Here is a 20,047-nt window from a genome sequence, read left to right on the forward strand (position 1 = left end):
TTTTGTTTCAGTAAGAGTATATCATGCCTCCCTAGAAGGAAGAGGAGGGGAAATAGGAGAGGAAAGAATGGGGAAAAGGGAGAGAGGAAGAGAGCGTGGCCAACGGCGGTCTAGAAGGGTCTATGTGTCCGGGCCCTGCCTCTGACTGCTGCCTTCGGGGAAAACCTCTCCTTCCCACCTACTCTCTGTCGTGTGCAGGCACCAGGCCCCCTGGTGACCCACGCTCACGACCCGCGTCCACGCACGACCTGTAACTATCTACAGCTGGAGATGCTCCGTCAAGCAACCACATGACCTCTCCGTGTCAACATGCGCGTCGGCGGAGGGTGAGGGACTGCCACGGGGCCATTAAGTGTGGACATTAAAAGCGTTGATGGAACTAAAACACATTAACCTGCGGAGGAAGCCGGGCTATAAGCTGCAGCTTCAGCGACATCATAAAAAGTAAAGAGGCCTCCGTAATGGAACCAATATTACAGCCATTGATATAAATTATACCTCAGAACAGGGGAGAAGGGGGTGGGGTATAAAAATGGAACAAGTTCAAACTTCTTTTATTGTAATAGTCTCCAGTTGAGCATAATCACCAAAGCGATAGTGCGATACGATTGCCAAAACTAGACAAACATCTGTGAGATGGATTCATCTCAGAGGGGAGGCCAACAGCTTGTTATCATTAAAGCGGTGATGCTCGCTCTGCGATTGAACTGCAGGCCGCCTTGTTACCGCGTTTGCGGAGGCAATTGTACCAGATGTTGGCAACTATCTTCAGATAGATGACAGGCACCTGCTGTTGAGAAAATTAAGCTCCTTGTTGGCCTCCCTGATTTGGGGGGAGGCAGGGAGGGAGGGGCAGGAAGGAGTGACCCTTCCAGATACCCCCGGGTGAAGCACTAACAACAAGTGACCAAGAGGGGAGGGCCGAGCTCACCAGACAGGGGCTCTCCCATCGGCTCCAACTCAGCTCTTGGAGCCGAGGACCCAAAAAGGGCCCACAAGGTGCTGGCGGAAAGATGGACAAGTTTAGGAGGAATCTCACTCAGGCCGGGGACGCGAAGAGCTCTGCGCCACCGTCTCCCTCAGCAGGTTGCTCTTGGTAACGGTCTGGGAGACTCTTCAAGAGATCCTAAATTTGAAACGCGGCTATGGACATTAATCATCATTAAAAGCCAAACAGGCAATTTTCCAACCATGTCATGCTGACTCAGATGGAGACAAAGCCTCAGAAAGCGGGGAGAGCAGGGACAAGAGACATAAATACCACCCATGCCACCGCGGACAAATAAAAATCATGAGAGCCCATAATTCATTTTTCAGAGTGCCCCGAACATCCGCCGCTAGTTATTTGACAGAAATGATTCACTCCAGAGTCGGTAGGGCTGACCCAGGCCTACCTTGCTTGGGAGGGAGGGGTGGGTTAGCAGAAAGACACCTGCAAAATGCAGCCACAGACGGCAGAGGGCGGTCAACAGAGCTACCCAAGGACCAGGCAGAGGGGTTCAGCCCTGGAGGGTGATGTTCGCTGACAAGGTCAAGTCAGATCCTCTCTGCCGTCCTTAAAATGTGCTCATGTGGCCCCTCAGCTGGGCCACGGGGATTATTTCTGAGTGTACAGCGATTCTTCTTCCTCTTGGATTTTCAAAGTTGAATGAGGATACCTCATATTTGACTTCTGCTTACTACGACTGCTGACACAACGACACGACACGGACAACCGTCCCCAGAGACAGGCAGCTGCTGGGACTCGGGGCAGGGGCAGACCCAGCTAGGACCCACGCTGTCCTGACAGATATGATGTGACTCTTCAGCCTCAGTTTTCTCATCTCCAAAGCCTCTTTCAAGTCTACACAGCTAGAAACCCTAAACTGTCCTAGTCGCAGCCAAAGGAATTAAATGGCTTGGTCCAGACAGCTGAAAAATTTAATAGACGTGTTACATCCTGAGATTCTACCTCTACTGGTAGCCCAGTTTTGGCTTACTCTAATATTTAGCCACAAAACAAAATAAAACATGCCTCTTTAGCCTGTAATTAAGGTTGTTTCATGTCCTTAACCAATAAGAACTTCTCTGCTCTGTTTAAAAAAAAAAAAAAAAACCTCATACTTCAAAGTTCCTACGACAGAAATGACAAATTTTCAGAGAAACACTTACTAGAGAATACAGAAATCAAGGCATCAATTTAATTTCACACTCTACCTGCCTTGGACTAATTTGTATAAATTACATTTCATACTAAGAACTTCAGCCCACGTGACCACAATGGAGAAATAAGCAGCTTGCATCAAATTGAGTTTTTCAGGTATAAATTTATAGCTCTTTTTAGTGTGTGAATGTTTAGCTAAATTTTCAATAAAGGTTTTATACAAAAATTTCCAAGTGTTAATTTCTACATTTTCATCGACACGTCAATGTCATTGGGTTTTTACAGACCTAAGGAATGCAAATCAATCCATGTGGATCCTTTTTTTTTTCTTCCTTTTTTTAGAAAAATGATTATAGCCAAATTCTCACCTCATGGGTGTGGGTGAGCAAAGTCATCCATGTAGCTTCATTCCGTTGCCGTTGGGTGAAGCTACATAAAAGTTTCCATTTTGGCCTTCCGTGTTCAGGAATGTGGCCAGACAAGCAGTGCACGACAAGCAGGCCTTTGCACACGTGTCCATGGGTATACAGTCCTCCAGCCTGTGGCTGCCACAGGCACACACAGCTGTCCCTGCGCAGCAGCACCCACGGCCCAAGACGAAGCAAGACTCCAGGATCATCACCCCTTGCCTGGCCACCATAACCTCCCTTACATGACCAGCAAGGGCTTACGCTTGCTCTTCTCTCCCTGGTCCTGGCATTTAAAAGATTTATCCAAATGGACTGGAGGAGTGGCATCAGACGACAGGGCGTACCTTTCTGATGTAGGTCTACTCTTCCAAATGAGTATACCTGTGCCCTCAAAGAGCATGACTGATCCTAAAAACATCCTCAGTTCTATGAAATCATTGCCGTCTTTGAAACTCAAGCTGGGGACTGGGAATGCCTGTGGCAGGAGACAGCAACTTAGGGCCTGCAGGCCAAACCCAGCCTGCCACCTGTTTTTGTAAATAAAAGTCGAACTGGAACACAGCCTCGCTCATTCATTTACATATTGTCTATGGCTGCTTTTGTGCCACAACAGCAGAACCGAGTGGCTGAGGCAGAGTCTGTATGGTCTGCAGAGTCTGAAATATTTGCTATCTGAGCCTTTAGAGACAAAGTATGTCAACCCCTGCTCTATGTGAACACGTGCAAGGAATGAGAATATGAATAATAATAATGACTCTATAATTCCTAGATGTTGGAAGGACTCAACACACATGAAAATAATTGGTATTTCTTTTTTGTTTTAAGGCATCTAGAATTAATACATTTGACTTTGGGACACTTTATAAAAACTTTCAACCAACGGTTAAGTTACAGCAGAAAACCACTGGCTTCCACTATCACTCTGTCCTAGGTGTATCCGAGGGGCCATCTTTGCCAATTTCCTCAGGCTGCCAAAGCCCTTCTGGAGCAGACCCCACGTTGATCACATCTGGGGAGCAACAATGAGCCTGAACTGTAACGAGACACCCTGACTCAGGTTCCCTGGGGTTCTTTAGCACAGAAGAGACAGTGTCTACTGCTCCACTCCACGGGGCGAACAAGCAAGCAAACCTGGCGTGCAGCCTCCGTGGGGGTGAGGGTGAGATCTCAGAGAGGGGACTGAACCTGGCTACAAGGGGAGACTCTCTGGGGTCCCGTGGCACGTCCTCAGCAGCCAACACATGGCACGGTGAAGGCAGGCATCCCGATTTAAACCGCCTCCCTCCGCACTCTCCAGCAGATGACAAAGCCAAAGTCATGAGCTCAAGTCCACTGACGTGGGCATCTCCATCGGGCGCTTTCCTGAGTGGGCACAGGCAGGGCTGCGATATCTGGGCAGGGGGCGGGGGGAGGGGGTAAGTCATACTACGGGCTTCCTCGGGCCCTCCCTCCGCGCCAATGCTGCAGAATCCAGAAGAAAGGTCTGTGCAGCCCCTTTTCCAGGTCAACCCTCAGGTTGGTGTTGAGGCAAGTGAAGACGTAACTCAGGGCTGCCACAGGGGAGGAGCTCAACAGCACCAACTACTGTCCCCACCCTCTGTGACAGGGCCCTCCCCCCCAACATTGCACTTAGCACACTGTACTGCAATTCTAGTGGCTGCATGGCCCTACCTGGCTCACCTGTGTCCCCAGCATGGGGCCCAACACCTAAAATGGGTTACTAGATGCACGGATGGCCGGACAAGCTTAACCACCTCCCTTGTCACCTTTTGGTGACAGCTGATAGAGACACTCTTCTCCCCTCCCGCTGTCCTCCGGTCTCCAGCACCCTTAGAGCTCCTGAATGCACTGTCCCACCCCCCAAGAACTCCCCACCAACCTGCAGCTCTTCCCATGCACCAGCTATGAGACAGACCTGCCACGCTGAAGCGCCTAAGAGGAATTAGCATAAGCACCCCAAAAAAGGCAACTTAAAACTAAGACGCTCTTCCAGGCAGTAGTGCTCAGTAACATAGAACCAGATATGCCCTCGTCAAGCCGGGATGTTACAAACAGACAGTACTAGAAAAATCCCAGTCCATGAGAAGGCAGAAATTTTTATCAGAACAGGCCTTTTGAAATAACTTGCAAGTGAATTACAGCAGCTACTTCCTATGGGAGGGAAAATTATTTTAGGCGGCTTCCAGTCCCCTGTGCCTCCTTTAATTCGAGTCATATGCAAGAAATATTTATTGAGGGTGGAAGTCTCCCCATAGGTGTGTTTTAAGAGCAGGCCACGCTGGAGCACTCCAGTTAGCTTTATAAAGCTGTCTTAAAAGAACATTTTTAATGCACCATCTCCTTTGCTTTAAACTGATTTCTCATTGCAAACAAACAACCCCCTACAAATATCTGCTTTCCTCTGCTTCTCCTCTGGCCTCAGCTGCCAGGCATGCACCAAGTACTTGGGGACGCCACCATTAAGATGGTGGTTTTCAATAGAAACTTGGCATTTATCATAGTGAGAGTATTATCTTCTCAACAGAAGCTGACAATTTGTCCTATTCCTCCCTTGAGAGAATCCAGTGAGATCACATTTGCTTCCCCTGCATGCTGTTTCTCCTACTACAACATTTCTTTGCCTGGAAAGAAAATATTGTGACTCCTTGCCATATTCACTTCATTAGCATAAGAGGAAAAAACGCCAAATCCTCCCCTAGTCCTCCCCACACTGTAACTCCAGCTGGGTTAAATCTAGCCGGATCTTAGATGCGGGACTTGTGTGGCTCAAGATTTGTCAGAGCTGACGGATGTGGAGGGATGGGGGCGGAGACTCGGAACCACTAAGAAACCAGTCCCTTAAAAATTCAAAAACCATCCATTTGGCACATAGGGAGTGCTTTCTGCAGATTGAGGTAGGGAGTTTATCAGAGGGAGTGAAACTGGCAGAAGTCAGAATCTGGGGGTTCAGAAACACGGTGGGAGGCTGGTGGGCGGGTAGAGAGGGAATGTAGGGAGGTAAGACTATCACTGAGCACCCACGTGCCACACACAGGGCAAACCTGTCTCTTTGAATTCTTAGAACCCCCCATAAATGAAATTGTATGCTCACCGAACAGATGAGAAGCAAGGCTCAGGACAGTTAAACCAAGAACCCAGGGTCACAATACTGTCAGCAAATGATCCAGACTGAAATTCAGGTCCACGTTGATTCCAAAGACCAGAACTTTTCAACCTCTTCACCCCACGTAACCCAGACCATTCCTAAGAGTCTGGCGACCAATGCCAATGGCATCCCTCTGCTCCTTCGAGACAGGAAAATGTACCTGCAAACGTGTTCTCCCTGTCCACGGCTACAATGCCCAGCATCGGAGAGGACTGTTTCCATTCTCCAGGCTGGTTCATCACCCAACGGCAAGTCTAGCGCAGAACCTGCCCAACGCCCACCTCATCCTCCAAGCCCCGCAGGACCACACACCTGTGAGCCCAGACGGGCCCACGCCCTCACCAGCTCCTGAAAGCCACAGGCCCTACCCTCAGCAGGTCCGCCGCTTTTCTTAGACCAAAGACAGAAATAAGCGAAGGGGAGAAGATTAAACAGAGAAGCATACCCCCGATTCTTTCCTCCGCTCTGCCTTCTCTTCTCTGGGGAAGCTGCGTCTGCCTTCTATGCCCACTGAGAAAAGGCCCTGCTGACCAGCGCACCCTGCCCAGATAGCTCATGTACCTCAGGCTTTCAGGAACAATAAGGAAATGTTCCAGATAACGAAATATATTCCCTTAAAGCACCATATCGAAAAGAAAAATCCTAATTTTATCCTTGGAAACTCCTTCTCCAATGACTGGCACATCCCTGCCCTCTGATACATAAGGCCCATTCATTCCACCACTACTTACTGAGCACCAACTATAATCCAGGCACCTGGCCAGTCCCGATGCCAGAGGCTGAGTAAGCAGACCCGGCCCGAACCAGACTGGCATCCACAGTCCAGTTGTGGCAAAGAGGCTGCGCACATGTGACTTGCCCTTGACAAGCCACGGTCCCCTCTTTCGTGGTCCCATTCTGGATTCTCTCTGCTCCAGGGGGTTTGTTTCCTTTATGACACAATCTGTAATTATTTTTATCATTTCCTTGCCGGCTTTGGGCTGGCCCTCCGCCACCCACACCCCATGCTAAAATGCAAGCCATGAGGAAGCAAGGATCCTGTCTGTTCCCTTCCCTGAGGTGCCCCCGGCTCCTAGCTTAGCGCCTGGCATTCAAGATAATCAAGGTCTGCTGAATGAATCAATGAACAAATGAATGATGCGTGAGGCTGCAGAAGCGATGCTTTCTGGGCCTAATGAGGAAGGATGGCTGTTTCCCTGCACTGAACGGTCCTACGATTCAGAGCTTTTTGAGATCGAAGGCTCTTTGTTTTTATAGGTTTTTCTCCCTCTTGCTTTACAGTGAGTTTATTAACATTTTCCCACCCCTTAATATTTGCTATAAATTCAGAAGAAGCCAGAAACCAAGCTGATTAGAATCACATGTAAAGGAAAAGGAAAGAAAATCTAAATCGGTATGTGAAAAGCTCTCCCAGGTGGCAAAATAAATGCAATAAACAGATTAGTAGGTCAATATATATAAAAACACATTTTAATAAACAACAGCTAAATGATACTGAGACAATTTCTGGACAGTATCCCCTAACCCCGCAAAAAATGTTTAATTATTCAAGAAAGTTTAGAGAGTTCATCAGGAGGGTCTACCCAGAAGAATTCTCTTTTGGCCCAAATCAGCTGAACATTTCCCATCAAAGCCAGAGCAACCTGAAGGTCAGTTCCACAACCTGGAAGCATTAGGTTAGCTGGATTAAATTAAAGACGCATCTCGTCAAAAATTACGCAAAACAGATTTTTCCTCTGCTGCGATGATCCAGGAAGGACTATTCAATTTGTGTCACCTCCAGGTTAGGCAGAAGAACTGAGTGGTAAGCTCACCCAGAGAACAGATGGGTAAGATGGAAAGAGAGAGAGAGTGAGAGAGAGAGAGAGAGAGAGAGAGAGAGTGCATGTGTGTGTGTGTGTGTCCGTGTGTAAAGGCTATTGCCACTTGGGGAGGTCAAGGCAGGAGGACTGCTTTGGTCAGGAGTTGGAGACCAGCCTGGGAAAGATAGTGAGACCCCATCTCTACAAAAAATTAAAAACTTAGGCAGGTGTGGTGGTGCACACCTGTAACCCCAGTGACTTGAGAGGCTGAGGCAGGAGGATCACTTGAGCCCAGGAGTTTGAGGTTGCAGTGTGCTGTGATCAAACTACTACACTCCAGCCGGGGCAACAGAGCAAGACCTTGTCTCTTTTATATGCCCCCCACCCCCCGCCCCGCAAAAGGCTGCTGCACTGGCGAGCCTACTACTGGATAGAATTAGAGAGGCAACTTCTGAGTCTCAGAGGACCCCGCCTCAGAGGTGGAAAATAACAGCAGTAGCTAATGTTTCTAAAGTTTATTAAGCACTTACTCTGTCTCTGGCAGGCTGCTGAGAACTGTATGTGCATTAGTGCATTGAATCCTCTTGGCAATCCTATGTATTAAGTACCCTGATTATCTCCATTTTGCAGATAAAGAAACTGAGATGGAAAGAAGTTAAATGACCTGCTCATGGTTACAGAGCTAGTAAATAGATGAGGTGGATTTGATACCAGGCAGTCTGAGCATACAACCCATACCCTATTACCACGCAATATTCTAACCCAGGGGATGTGCAAACTATGGCCTGAGGGCCGGATCCAATAGCCTCCTGGTTTTTGTAAGCAAAGTTTTATTGGAACACAGCCACGATCATTCATTTTCATATTGTCTTTGGCTGTTGTTGAGATACAATGGTGGAGCTGAATGGGTTGGTAAGAGACCACTAGGCCATAGAACTAAAAGTAGTTATTATCTGGCCCTTTGCAGAAAAAGTTTGCCAACCCATATGCTAAACAGTAAACAGCAGTGATTCTCAGCTTTTTCACCCATGTACTCCTAACAGTCAAGAAAGTTAAGGGACAGCCCAGAATGACCAGGAACAGAGGCTAAAGCAGCCAGCAGCTATCTGTGTCTTGAAGACTCACAATTTATTTTTTTTAATTATGAAAATTTTTCATTCTGAGCCATAATATTTATTCTAATATAGCGTGCTTTAAACAAACCACCATAAAATCATAGTCACCTTCCTGGAAAACATGCCATAGTACTGCTATGGCACTGCACACAGCCAGTCGGGGCCACCCGGAAGGAGGATGCCCCAGGATGAGCGGCCTAGGGGGAGCGGCAAGCCCAGGACTCCTGACCAGAGGGTCAGGTGTGAACCTTGGCCCATTGCTATCTGGCTGAGGAGTCCTGAGCAAGTCATTTATGCTCTCCCTGTCTTCCTTTCCTACCTCACAGGGCTGTTGGGACAATTATAAGACAAAAGAGGTGGCTCTTGCTTGTAATCCCAGCACTTTGGGAGGCCGAGACAGGAGGATTGTTTGAGGCCAGGAGTTCGAGACCAGCCTGGGCAAGATAGCAAGACCCTGTCTCTAGAAAAAATAGAAAACTAACCAGGGCATGGGGGCACATGTCTGTAGTCCCAGCTACTCGGGAGGCTGAGGCAAAAGAATCACTTGAGCCCAGAAGTTCGAGGTTGCAGTGAGCTGTGATTACACCACTGCAGTCCAGCTTGGGCACCAGAGCAAGATCCTATCTCTTAAAAAAAAAAAAAGAAGAAGAAGAAGAAGAAGAAACAAAAGATGCATGAATGGTTCCCGAAAACAGGAGTCCCTGAATCTGAACACAGACGCCAACTTGGTTGCAGTGGAGACCTGTGACATCAATAAACCCTACTTGCTACTAAAACAGGTTTGTTTTAAACTAGTCTGGTAAAGAAAGGGGGTGGCCTTTTTAAAAGATAAAAATGAAAACCATTTGTTTCCATCTCAGAGAATCTGCAAGCCCCCTTGCAAACTACTCCACACTCTATCTTCCTATTGCCTACCATGCCCTCCGCCACTCCATAAGAAAGCTGGGAGTAAGATCAGGAAGCCTGTCTCTGATCATTCCACACTCACATTTAGTTTTCCTTAAGTGAAAAGCACCTTCAATTGTTTTTTAAATACTAACACTCTGTAAGCAAATCTGAAAATATTTACCTCTGCCACCAATTATAAAAGACCGTTAGCGACCCCAACAACCAAAAATCTCTAATTTACAACTAATCTACTTGCACAAATTACATCTTCTACAACAGACCACCTAAAAAATGACTTCCTGTAAACAAACCATGATGCTGTACTTTTTAATCTAATTAAAACCTCATTTTTGCTCTTTAACTACAAGAAGCTCACTTTTCATTACACTAGGGCAGAATTTTTTATTTTCAGGAGACGAAGACTAACCCCCCAAGTGGGAGCCCAGACAGGAGCTCACAGGAGTGCTACCCTCCAAGTCACCGATGAGCCATGGCTTGCGGCAGGGACCGCGGGTCTGTCCGTCCTGCCTTCTGCAGGCCACTTGCTCATTCCACACTGACCGGCCTGTGCTCATGCAGGTCCTATGCTGGCTCCTGTCCCAGCTGCTGGGTTAAATCAAGAAGGCATAATGTAAATAGGTATGAAGTAAGTGTTCCGGAACACACAGGAAGGAATATTTAAATTTGCCTGGAGGTGGTCAAGGAAGGTATTGACCCTTTTAGAGTGTCTTGACTTCTCTCACCTGCCCTTCGATTAAGGTGATCAATTCATTCTGGTCTGCAAGTCCCAAGCCCCTGGACACCTCCTTAGTCCCAGGCAAACCGGGACGGTTGGTCACCCTACCTTCAACCCATCCAGTTCTTCTAACAGGCAGGAATCAATCGTCAATAATATTGTTTGCCAGCCGTGTGTTGTCTCCCATCTCACTCCTCTTCCACCTCCCACCCCAACTTGTAACAAGTAATCATCAGCCTCCCACAGGAACAGCCCCTCCACCAGATCCTTCCTTCCTGGGAGCATCGGGGCCACACCACCGTCCCACAAAGAAGAAAGGCCTATCACTTAGGCTGCAGAAGGTATGGGGACGGCAGGCAAACCAAATCCCACTTTGCCAGGAACTCGGCTCTAGGAAGACAACACAAAGTGGAGAAAAAATGGCAGCAGCACATACAAATTCAATCTATCCGATCTCCTATTTATTTTATGCAAAGTTTTTCCTGGTGCTTATTAATGCCAGCTTTCCCCCACCATTTAATCTCTGCTTCCATTTCATTCTTAGAGGCCTGTGATTATTCTAATTCAGCATTTGGATGACTTCATTTCCGCTCAAGTACACCCAGGTCAACTTGGAGAGAAAAGAAAGAGGAGGAGAAGAAAAATAATCAGCTAAAAGCTATTAAATATCAGCCGTGTGCCTCATGAGTGGTTTTAAAGGCAGTGGTGAGGTTAGCAACAGTCAGAAACTCAACCCTTCTGCCTCTTCTTGCATATTAACATTTTTTCTGGGGCTCTCATTCTTACCGTTTCGAATGTAAATAAAGTACAGACTGGCTTTTAGCTAATTCACAAAAACCAAGTCTGAATATACAGGGCTGTAAAAATTTAGGGGGCAGTAACTTGACAAATCCGGCCCCTTCTACGGAGAGACTATTTCTGAGGGGACAAAAGAAGAAAAAAAGGAAAAGAAAAAGGAAGGAAAAAGAAAAGCATACAGGACTGTAAGGGAGTATCCTATTGATGGGGTGTGAGGGGGGGCGGGTGGGAATCTCCATATCAATGTTCGCTCCCCCAAACAATAGCGTCCCTTTCTATGCCAAGTCTAAATGAACTGAGCTTTCTCTTCCATAAGAACCACCCCTTGCACCCACTGGCACAAGCTTGAACCGTGATTTCTGGTGCACTAGCGGTTCCCACTGAACTACATCTAGGGAGAGAAAGGCTTTCTTTTCTCATGCTAACAACTCCATTGTAAGTGACATCTTCAAGGGACCCAGGAGCACTCTGGGAAGGTGAGCTGGTGGAAGTACTTCCTGCCCCTCCCCTCCTCTCCCACCCCAGGGCTCATTAACTCCTCTGTGCCCAAGGGTTCCTCTGTCCCTGGCTTTCCTCTTCTTACCCCAACAGAAAAATCGTATAAAGCTAAACCATACTGGGAAACGCAGTTAGAATGCAAAGCCGGAAAGTTGGGGCCTTGTTCCTCTACCTACTATGCAGATGAGCATGGCATTTGATTAGCATAATCTCAAAGTTTTCCCAGCTTGCTACCCAGAAGGCATCCTATTTTTCTATTTGTATATTTTAAAACACTGTTAACAGAGCAATAATAATGTCTGATGCCTTTGCCTAACAACAGCTGGCTATATTTTATACACTAAGAGGGAAATGGGAAGTTTTCCTAGAACCTCACTATCTATTTCAGGATCTCCTTTTAGAAGCAAAAATATGAAGATTTAGGAGACGTGAGGTTAGGGTGCTCAATCTCTTTCTAACTCGACAGCCGCCACTGGCTGCAGCAGAAATGGGTCTAAGGAGGAAAAAGTTCACCAGGAAAACAGAAAGTTGTTCAGCAGGAGGGTTTACCTGCAAAGCCCAAGGATCATATTACTGGTGGATAGTGCTTGTTTGTTTGCTGCCACCTGTCCCCTAGAAGGTGGAGGGGGCCAATGAGGCAGGAGTCTCCCACTGAGCAGAGCAGCACAGCTACAGGGTCAGGGGGCAAATAAAGTCCCCTCCCTGTATGACACACCTTCAAGGGCAGACACTAACCAGGCAGAGAATTAATCAAACTTGGGGGCAAAGAAAACGTAACACTAAAGTAGCCTTCAGCACAGCTGGCCAGGGAAGAGGGAGCAAACGGTCCTTCCTGGTCCACCCCACGGTGATAGCAGACAAAGGTCCCGGCAACAGCCCTGCTCTGCAGAGAAAGGTCACGCAGACGACAGGCGAGGCCCAGGAAGCTGTCCACCTGCACAAACCACTTCAGAGGACACGCGCCTCACGGGAGAGCTCTGACGTCCACAAAGGACACACAAGACTTTTGTTTTCCAGGGCTCCTCTGAGAGACCCGCGCAGCACACAGAGCTCCGTTTATCTACAACACACATTTAGAAGCGATAAAACGCCACCTCAGGATCACACGGTCCACCTTCAGGAATACGGTCACTTGCTTATTCTTTTTCTCACAGATCTCCTGCCTTTCAAATTGCAAAGGCTTGATAATATTTTTATGCGAGGTATTACTCTCCTCACACACGTGGTATCAAAAGGAGGATCTGCGTGGTGGCCGGGGACGCGCCCCCACCGCGCCTGCACGGAAAACCCGGAGCTACAAAATACGGGACAGCCACTTGCTCAGAACACGCTCCCCGACAGTCCCCCCCACCAGCGGAATACATGAGAAGATCTCATTATATTAAAAAACCAACCCATTCTTGTTTTCTTTTTCTTTTTTTTTTTCCAAAAAGCTTTCACGCACCACTCTCTGGAGCTCAAGTTAACTTTTTTGGGCCCACACACAACCCAAATCCAACACAAAGGGCCCCGAGGATGCCTTTCACCTCATTGCCCCAGAGCTCCCCTTTGATGAGACCTAAAGAGCTGAAACTTTCCAAACCATTTCCTTGAAGGCCTTTTTTTCCCCCCTCATGGTCCCTCACAATGAGGGGGCTGGCTCAGGAAAGGGTTAAAGCCCTCGTGTCAAACCACAAACTCGGGCACTGGCCCAGAAGGGACATGGGAACCAGGGCAGCCGAGTGATAAAGGCCGGATTGTAGCGGCCCACTGAATTGGAAACGACTTGTAGGCCTAATGAAACAGAACTTTGGCAGTAACACAGAATGAAAGGAATGAGACAATAAAAGGCAAGAACAAAGGGTGCAGAGTCGGTTCAGCTTAGCAAAATAAGCTCACTTTGTTGTTGGGGAAAGCCAAAGCCGATTAGGATAAACCAATGACTAAGCATAAGTCTTCCAAACTAATTACACAGTTCACCATGTGAAGTATAATTGGAAGCCTCCAAATGCAGGCTGCTTTGCTTTCACGGGAGTTCTATAAAGTGAGAATTACCTAGCATGCTCGGCCCCGAGCGGCCCTATCATCTCGGGGAACAGCTGAAAGGTGCGGAACCGCTCCATCCGGGGGACGAAGCCGAGAATTCATTAAGTCTAAAGGCCTCTTTTTGATCTCCAAAATCCTATAAGTGAGAATTTAAGAAACTAGTACTTGAAGGAGGGGCCTAAAGGGGAGAAGGAGGAAACCCGTGTACGTGGAGTTTCTTTGATCCGGTGCATTTTAATTACCAAGCTGGGCTCTTCCGGGTGGCTCTGCGGGGAGAACCGTGGAGAACAGACCGATTCACTGTCGGGGATGCACGGGCCTATCGAGAGCATCGCTTACCTATCGTTTTCTGGAATGGTCTGTATACATCATTCCTGTATGTATGAAATCATGAACACAGATAACGTCCAAAAAGAAACCCAAGGCAGTAAAATGAATTACTATGTATCAACATCTTTGACAAATGGACTCCCTCTGAATAAGAGGTTGCTCAGTGGTAACATGGGAAGTGGGGTTTTCCGAAAGATGGAAAGAGGTAAGGGGTAGGGCGTGCAGAACGAGCGGCTATCCGGGCTCTCCCCAGCACGGGCGGTGTGAGCTTGGACAACTTCCTCACCGTTCTCAGCAAGAGCTTCATCACCTGCATAATAGACCTGTCACCCACGTCACTTGACATTCTTGAGAAGCACGTCGTAAGATGCATTAAGAAGCTTAGCACCAAGCACACGCAACTCTAATTCAGAAACAATGCACAGTAAAAGTATCTTCGCAGTACAATCTGAATCTCAAAAATTCCACATTTTATTAATTAGATCTAGCATGTGAAATAGTGAGATGGAAATACTATACAGTTTTTCTGGGTCTTACTCATAAGATGGAGATTCCAGTTTATAAATAGTGGCTTTTTCCAAATAAAGAATCCCTTCACTATCCCAGCATCACGAAGCCCAGAAATAAACTCTCACATGGTTAAGACTGTTTTGCTTGTTATGCACCATGCTCATTACTATTGATGAGGTATTATTTTGGTCATAGCCTATACGTACCTTGGATTATAATCTGTCTCCCTATATATACCTTGGATTATAATTTATCTATTAATTTTAAACACTTTCTACATCACTGACTTTTCAAGCTTAAAACCGTATTTTAGGAATAATTCAGTCCAGGCCCAGCAAACTACAGCCCACAGACCAAATCTGGCCCACCACCTGTTTTTGTAAATAAAGTTTTATTGGAACACAACCACATCCATCTGTTTGCATGTTGGCTATGGCCGCTTTCGCCCTGCAACAGCAGAAGTGAGTAACTGTAACACAGACCACATTGGATTGCAGCACTGCAAATATTTACCATCTGGCCCTTGACAAGTTTTCCAGCTCTTTCCCTCAGAAGAGAAACTGAGGCCGGCAAAGAAACAACTCATCAAGGTGTCACAGGGGCATCATCCCACTGTCAGGCCCAGCGTGTGGGCCTGAAATACCTTCAGCCTTACCCTTCTCCGAGGACAGCACCAGAACAGTGACCCAGGGGTGAGGCCGGCCATCCAAGCTAGCAGAATGCTTACATCAATGACCACACTTCATGATCTCATCTTAAACATAAACAAGTCACAGTGTCTCTAACCTGGGGTTGGAGGGGTGAATTTTCTGGGAGGAAGGTGGGAGAACAGCACACAAGGGTTTACAAGCCTCCAATTTGAGTTATTTAAAGCTCCCGGTGTGTCATTCTGCACCCACTCCACTTACAGTAATGACATATTTAAACTCCCTGAGCTCAGCCCCCTGATAGCAGTCTTACCCATTGTGACTGCCACCTGGAATAAACAGTCGGAGCAGCTGCCACCTTGGGCAGGATGGGAAGAGGGAGAGGAGAGAGGAATGACAGCAACAAAACCTAAAAAGAGTGGCACACCCTGCATGGAGGCTGTGAACGGATGGAAAGTTCTAGACGTGGAGGAAGAGGAAGTAGGGTGTGAATTCTGGCTCTTATTACTGCCTTACCTGGGTGACATGTGCTGAAACTTAACCTCTGACTCTGATCATCTACCTTTGCCAAAGGGGCTGGATGGTACCGATATCCACCGCGCAGGTGAAATGAGGAGATGTATGTCCCTGGGCACACTGAAGGGCACCATCTCTCCCTGTCCTTTGCATCCTCCCTGCCCTAAATCCATCCTAGGAACCAATCACCAGTTAGAATAGAGCACAGGGTTCAGATTCCGTTATCAAAAAGCCTGGAGGGGGACAGCCTACACCCAGCTAGCTCTACCTCTCAGAGGGCTGTGACCTTGAGTCAAAGGCACAATGTCACCAAGGCCCCATTTAACAATCAGCAACATGGGGAACATCACTACCAGACTCTCAGAGAAAAATTAAATGAGATAATGTTAAGTAAATGGTCTGGCCCAGTATCAGACACTTAGTAAGCACTCACTATAAATAATAAAGTTACACCTTACTAATTTGGTTTGAAGAATAGTCCAAAACAACTTCACACAGTTAAGAATGAATGTGTGGGTGAACACGCGTGTGAATAAAGTTCATACAAGTGTGTGTGTGTGTGTGTGTGTGTGTGTGTGTGTGTGTGTGTGTTCCGTTTCCTTCAACCAGAACATAAACTAATGAAGGGCAAAGTCAGTCTGTCATTTTACCTGCTATCTCCTTTTACAACTGCTGGATGTATTCATTGCTCCTAAGGCCCGGCACTACTGTCCCCTACTTTGATCATCCTGAATTCAAATGAGTTATGCCGGAATCCTGAGAGGTGGCGCACCCTGCCCAAGGGGACATAAACGTAACACCAGTCACCAACCAAATGGGAAATAAGCTATTCCGAAGGCAGACCCAGATAATGCACAGAGCATATGTATGAAACAAGCTACTGAAACATGAGCAGAGTGCTATGGTTTTGATACATTCAAAAGCCTCCTTAGTCCTTTAATAAAACACTTGATAAGTTTGCACATCAAAGTCCACCAACGTTACTGCAAAATTAACTGGGCAGCTTCAGACCCAGTGAGTGCCAGGCCAGGGAAGATGGTTTGTGACTGCTTCCCAGACAAAAGGACAACTGTTCTCCGTGCAGCGATGGTGGCCGCCGTGGGCATGGGCAAAGCTTGCTGTGTGCCTACTAGAGGCATACTGGGTCACAATGATAAGTGTTAATGAAAAACAACAGAAGGAGAGACAGAAACAGAGACAGGAAGGGAGGGAGAAACAAGGGGGGTGATGGGAAGAAACCGAGGGTTGGGGACATGCAGAGATGTACTATGCATTGGCAAGTATAAGCCTGTTTGGAATATTCTAACAGCCCATCTGGGCAGCGTCAACTTCCTTGACATAAATAGGCCCATGAGATTCCAAGGCAGGTTATGGCTCGAAAAAAGAAATCCCACCTCGTGTTTGCAAACACTACTCCTGGACTTGTTTTAAAAGCAGAAAGATAGCAAAGAGGGCTTACCCTCCAGAGCTTTCCATTATGCAAGCCGGACTTGTCTCATTTCATTATTTCCAATCCCTCTCCCTAGGCAGGGTGGGGCCGGGTGATGGGCAAACCCCCCTCACCGCCTTCAATCACTCTTGAAGAAGAGCCTTGTAACGTACATGGTCACAAACGCACTTAGCTGTTCTTAAGACCCAGCCAGAATGAATCAGTCCCCAACTGACAATGCCAGGAAGGGCCCGTGGGGGGAGGCATCTTTCACAACCGACCTGGAAGGGCAGTTCGGTGCATTCTGAATGCACGGCTGGGTTGGAGGAAGCTGGTTTCTCTTTGCTGCATGGTTTCCCATCCATGCAGAAATTAATGCCAGAGACAAGAAAATCTCCATTTTGAGGCTAAATAAAGGGCATGGTCCTCATCCCAGATGGTAGTTCACAAACGAACACACCTGCAGACGGGGTCACGGCTGCCCATGGCCCTGGGCAAACGAATAGAAAGCACAGAACCTTCCGCGCAGCCAGTGGGCGGCAGTGCCTGTGTACCCGCGGCAAGCATGACAGCTGTCGCGGGAACAAACGAGTGACGGGGCTCGGCACAGGCGCTGTGTCTTCTCGGGATGCCTCGGTAGCTCTGCCGTGTCAGCCCTTCGGCAAGGAAGACGCAAACCTTTGCGGAAGGAGACTGCCCCACACCTGGCTCCCAGGCAATGTCCCCAACTACTCAGAGACGCTGGAAGCAGAGGACCAGCGCCGCCGCTCACCCGCCAGCCTCCTTGGACCGGCCAATTCCACGGGAGCCGGAGGAAGGACGACACTCAAAAGCCAACAAGGGCCAGCCCCCCTGGGGCAACAGGGCTACCTGAGGAATGTGTCACCCTCAGGAAGACTCTCGAAGGCAGTCTCCCCCCACCAACTAGAAAGAGGCTGAATTAAACTCACTACCCACAGTTACATGTCTTGTCTGTTTATCTCAGTCACACACACACCCCTTTTCACCCCCCGCTGCCTCGCTGATTTGGGGCTCTTGGGTTGGCCCCAGCCTATTCCAGCAGCAGAGCCCAGGGGATGGTTTTACTGCTGTCTCACAGACTTTCAAGTCAGAGGACGCTGACAGGCACAGGCCCAGCACTTTCCCAAGTCTCCTTGGGCATCTGACAGGAGAGGGTTCAGCTCAAAGGGCCCCAGGGAGCCTCATCTCTCAATGCATTTTCCAGAAAGGCACAGAACGAAGAAGCCCAGTGCCAACCTGCAGGCCTCTAGCAGCTTCCGTGGGAGCCCCTGCCCTATGAGTCACAGCCCTTCATGTCCCCGAGCTGCTGCCACCGCCAGCTCCAGGCCCAGGCCCCACATGGCCGGCGAATGCCAGCAACACCACACTGCAGGCACGAGGGGCACCGCGCCGACCACAAGCCGGACTCTTCTGTCTCAGCTCCTGCTGAACTTCACCTAAATCATGACGGCCAAGTTCAAGGACAAGGTTCTCAAGGACACAACCGTGGCAGAGGCAGGGGCCACAGCAGCCACCTCTCAGGACTGGTCCGGCTACTTCCGGTGGGTGCCATCCAACCCCACGCAGCGCTTACCTTGCCAAACTGCTCGAAATATTGCTTTACATCTTCCACTACTGTGTTCGCAGATAATCCGCCTACAAATATTTTCTTTGTTCTTGTGACCATCTGCAAGAAATGACAAGACACAGGCATGGGTTAACCAGGTTATCTGAAGCAGTGCTTGAGAAGATGCCAAAACAAACCACTCTCCACATTTCTCTGGGAAGGCAATTTTAGATATATTTAAGCTGCCCGGTGCGGGCCCTTTAGTTGTCTAAGGATGCACGAGACAGTCACACTGCATATCTTAGGCATTCAGATTGCAACCTAAAAGCTCGTGTTTCATGCAGACACAGAATAGACTTCAGAACCTCTTTGGCCACAACACACAGTTTCATTCTGACGTACTAGCATAAAGAGAAAAATCACACGTCAAGCTATTTTAAAGCTAAGAGATGTGAACAAAACAGAACTAAACACATAAAAACTGCTGCCCAGAAAGTACCCACAAAACCTGTCACTAAGAAATGCACAAGCAATTGAAAACTATATGCAGACTGTCTGTGCTGAGCTGTTTGTTGTAGGTGCTGGTATATGTCTGCAAGTGGCACAGACGCCGACCTCGCGCCCAGGGACCACCCTGCAAACTCTGACCCAGCACTGCTTCCCTTCTTCATTTCTCGAGATTCACCTTGAGTCACCTTGCACCCCAGTCGAGCCCAGCTAATCACCAGGTCTCTGCATCTCTGTTCCTGCAGATCCTCCCTGGAATGCCTCTCCACTCCTAAATCTTCCCACGGCAAGTCAGAACCATCCTCCAAGATCCAGCTACCTTCCTCAAAATTCAAAATATTTATCTGACGTTCCAGCCAGGAGCTATTCCTCCCTCTTCTGAAATCCCCTAACACCAAGCACAGTGTCGGGTACAAACAAGCCCACACCAAATGTTTGGTGGGTGAGAGGATGAACAAATGTGGCCACATTTCAGAATCCCGCCAGGTCCAAAGCAAAGGGAGAAGGAAGCTCGAGGATATAAACTGTGCAGAGCAGGAACCAAAAATCTTACATGTAGGAGTGAAAAATTAAGGAACTACATTTCATTCTGGAGGCTAAGTTTAGGCTGTGTGCTGTTTTTCATTTTACTGCTAAATAAAAAAACTGAAAAGTTCAGTGGATGCAGCGTCTCACCAGTTTGGTTGCATATAATAAACACACCATGTCATCTGTCTGTGTCTATTACAACTCAGTGGAGGGTGCCAAAGTACAGGGGCTGTGGCTGCCTGTCACCCTCACCACCACGGCTCCTGGCACGTTGGCCAAGTGAATGAATGAACCAGCCCATACGGTGCATGTGAAGACACTCTATGAAGATCCCACCAGTGTGCACAGGACTGAGCTCCAAGAACCTCTCACGAACTGGTGGCATCTTATGCTTGATCCTCATGGCCTGTCCCCTTTCTCACCCATTCCTTAAGTCCCCTAGTAAATCAAGGT

The 20,047-nt window shown here is 48.0% G+C and overlaps 1 protein-coding gene across 4 annotated transcripts in view; it reads right to left on the bottom strand.

Moving 5' to 3' along the window:
- Nucleotides 1-20,047, bottom strand: part of MSI2 (musashi RNA binding protein 2) — a 379,812-nt gene that overhangs the window by 232,217 nt on the left and 127,548 nt on the right. For all 4 annotated transcript variants that reach the window (XM_045525690.1, XM_045525689.1, XM_045525691.1 and 1 more), the window contains exon 6: nucleotides 18,587-18,679. In XM_045525690.1, coding sequence (XP_045381646.1) covers nucleotides 18,587-18,679 — 93 coding nt within the window. The remainder of the gene's footprint in view (nucleotides 1-18,586; nucleotides 18,680-20,047) is intronic.

The sequence above is a fragment of the Lemur catta genome, chromosome 15 (assembly GCF_020740605.2).
Source record: "Lemur catta isolate mLemCat1 chromosome 15, mLemCat1.pri, whole genome shotgun sequence".
Lineage (NCBI taxonomy): Eukaryota > Metazoa > Chordata > Mammalia > Primates > Lemuridae > Lemur > Lemur catta.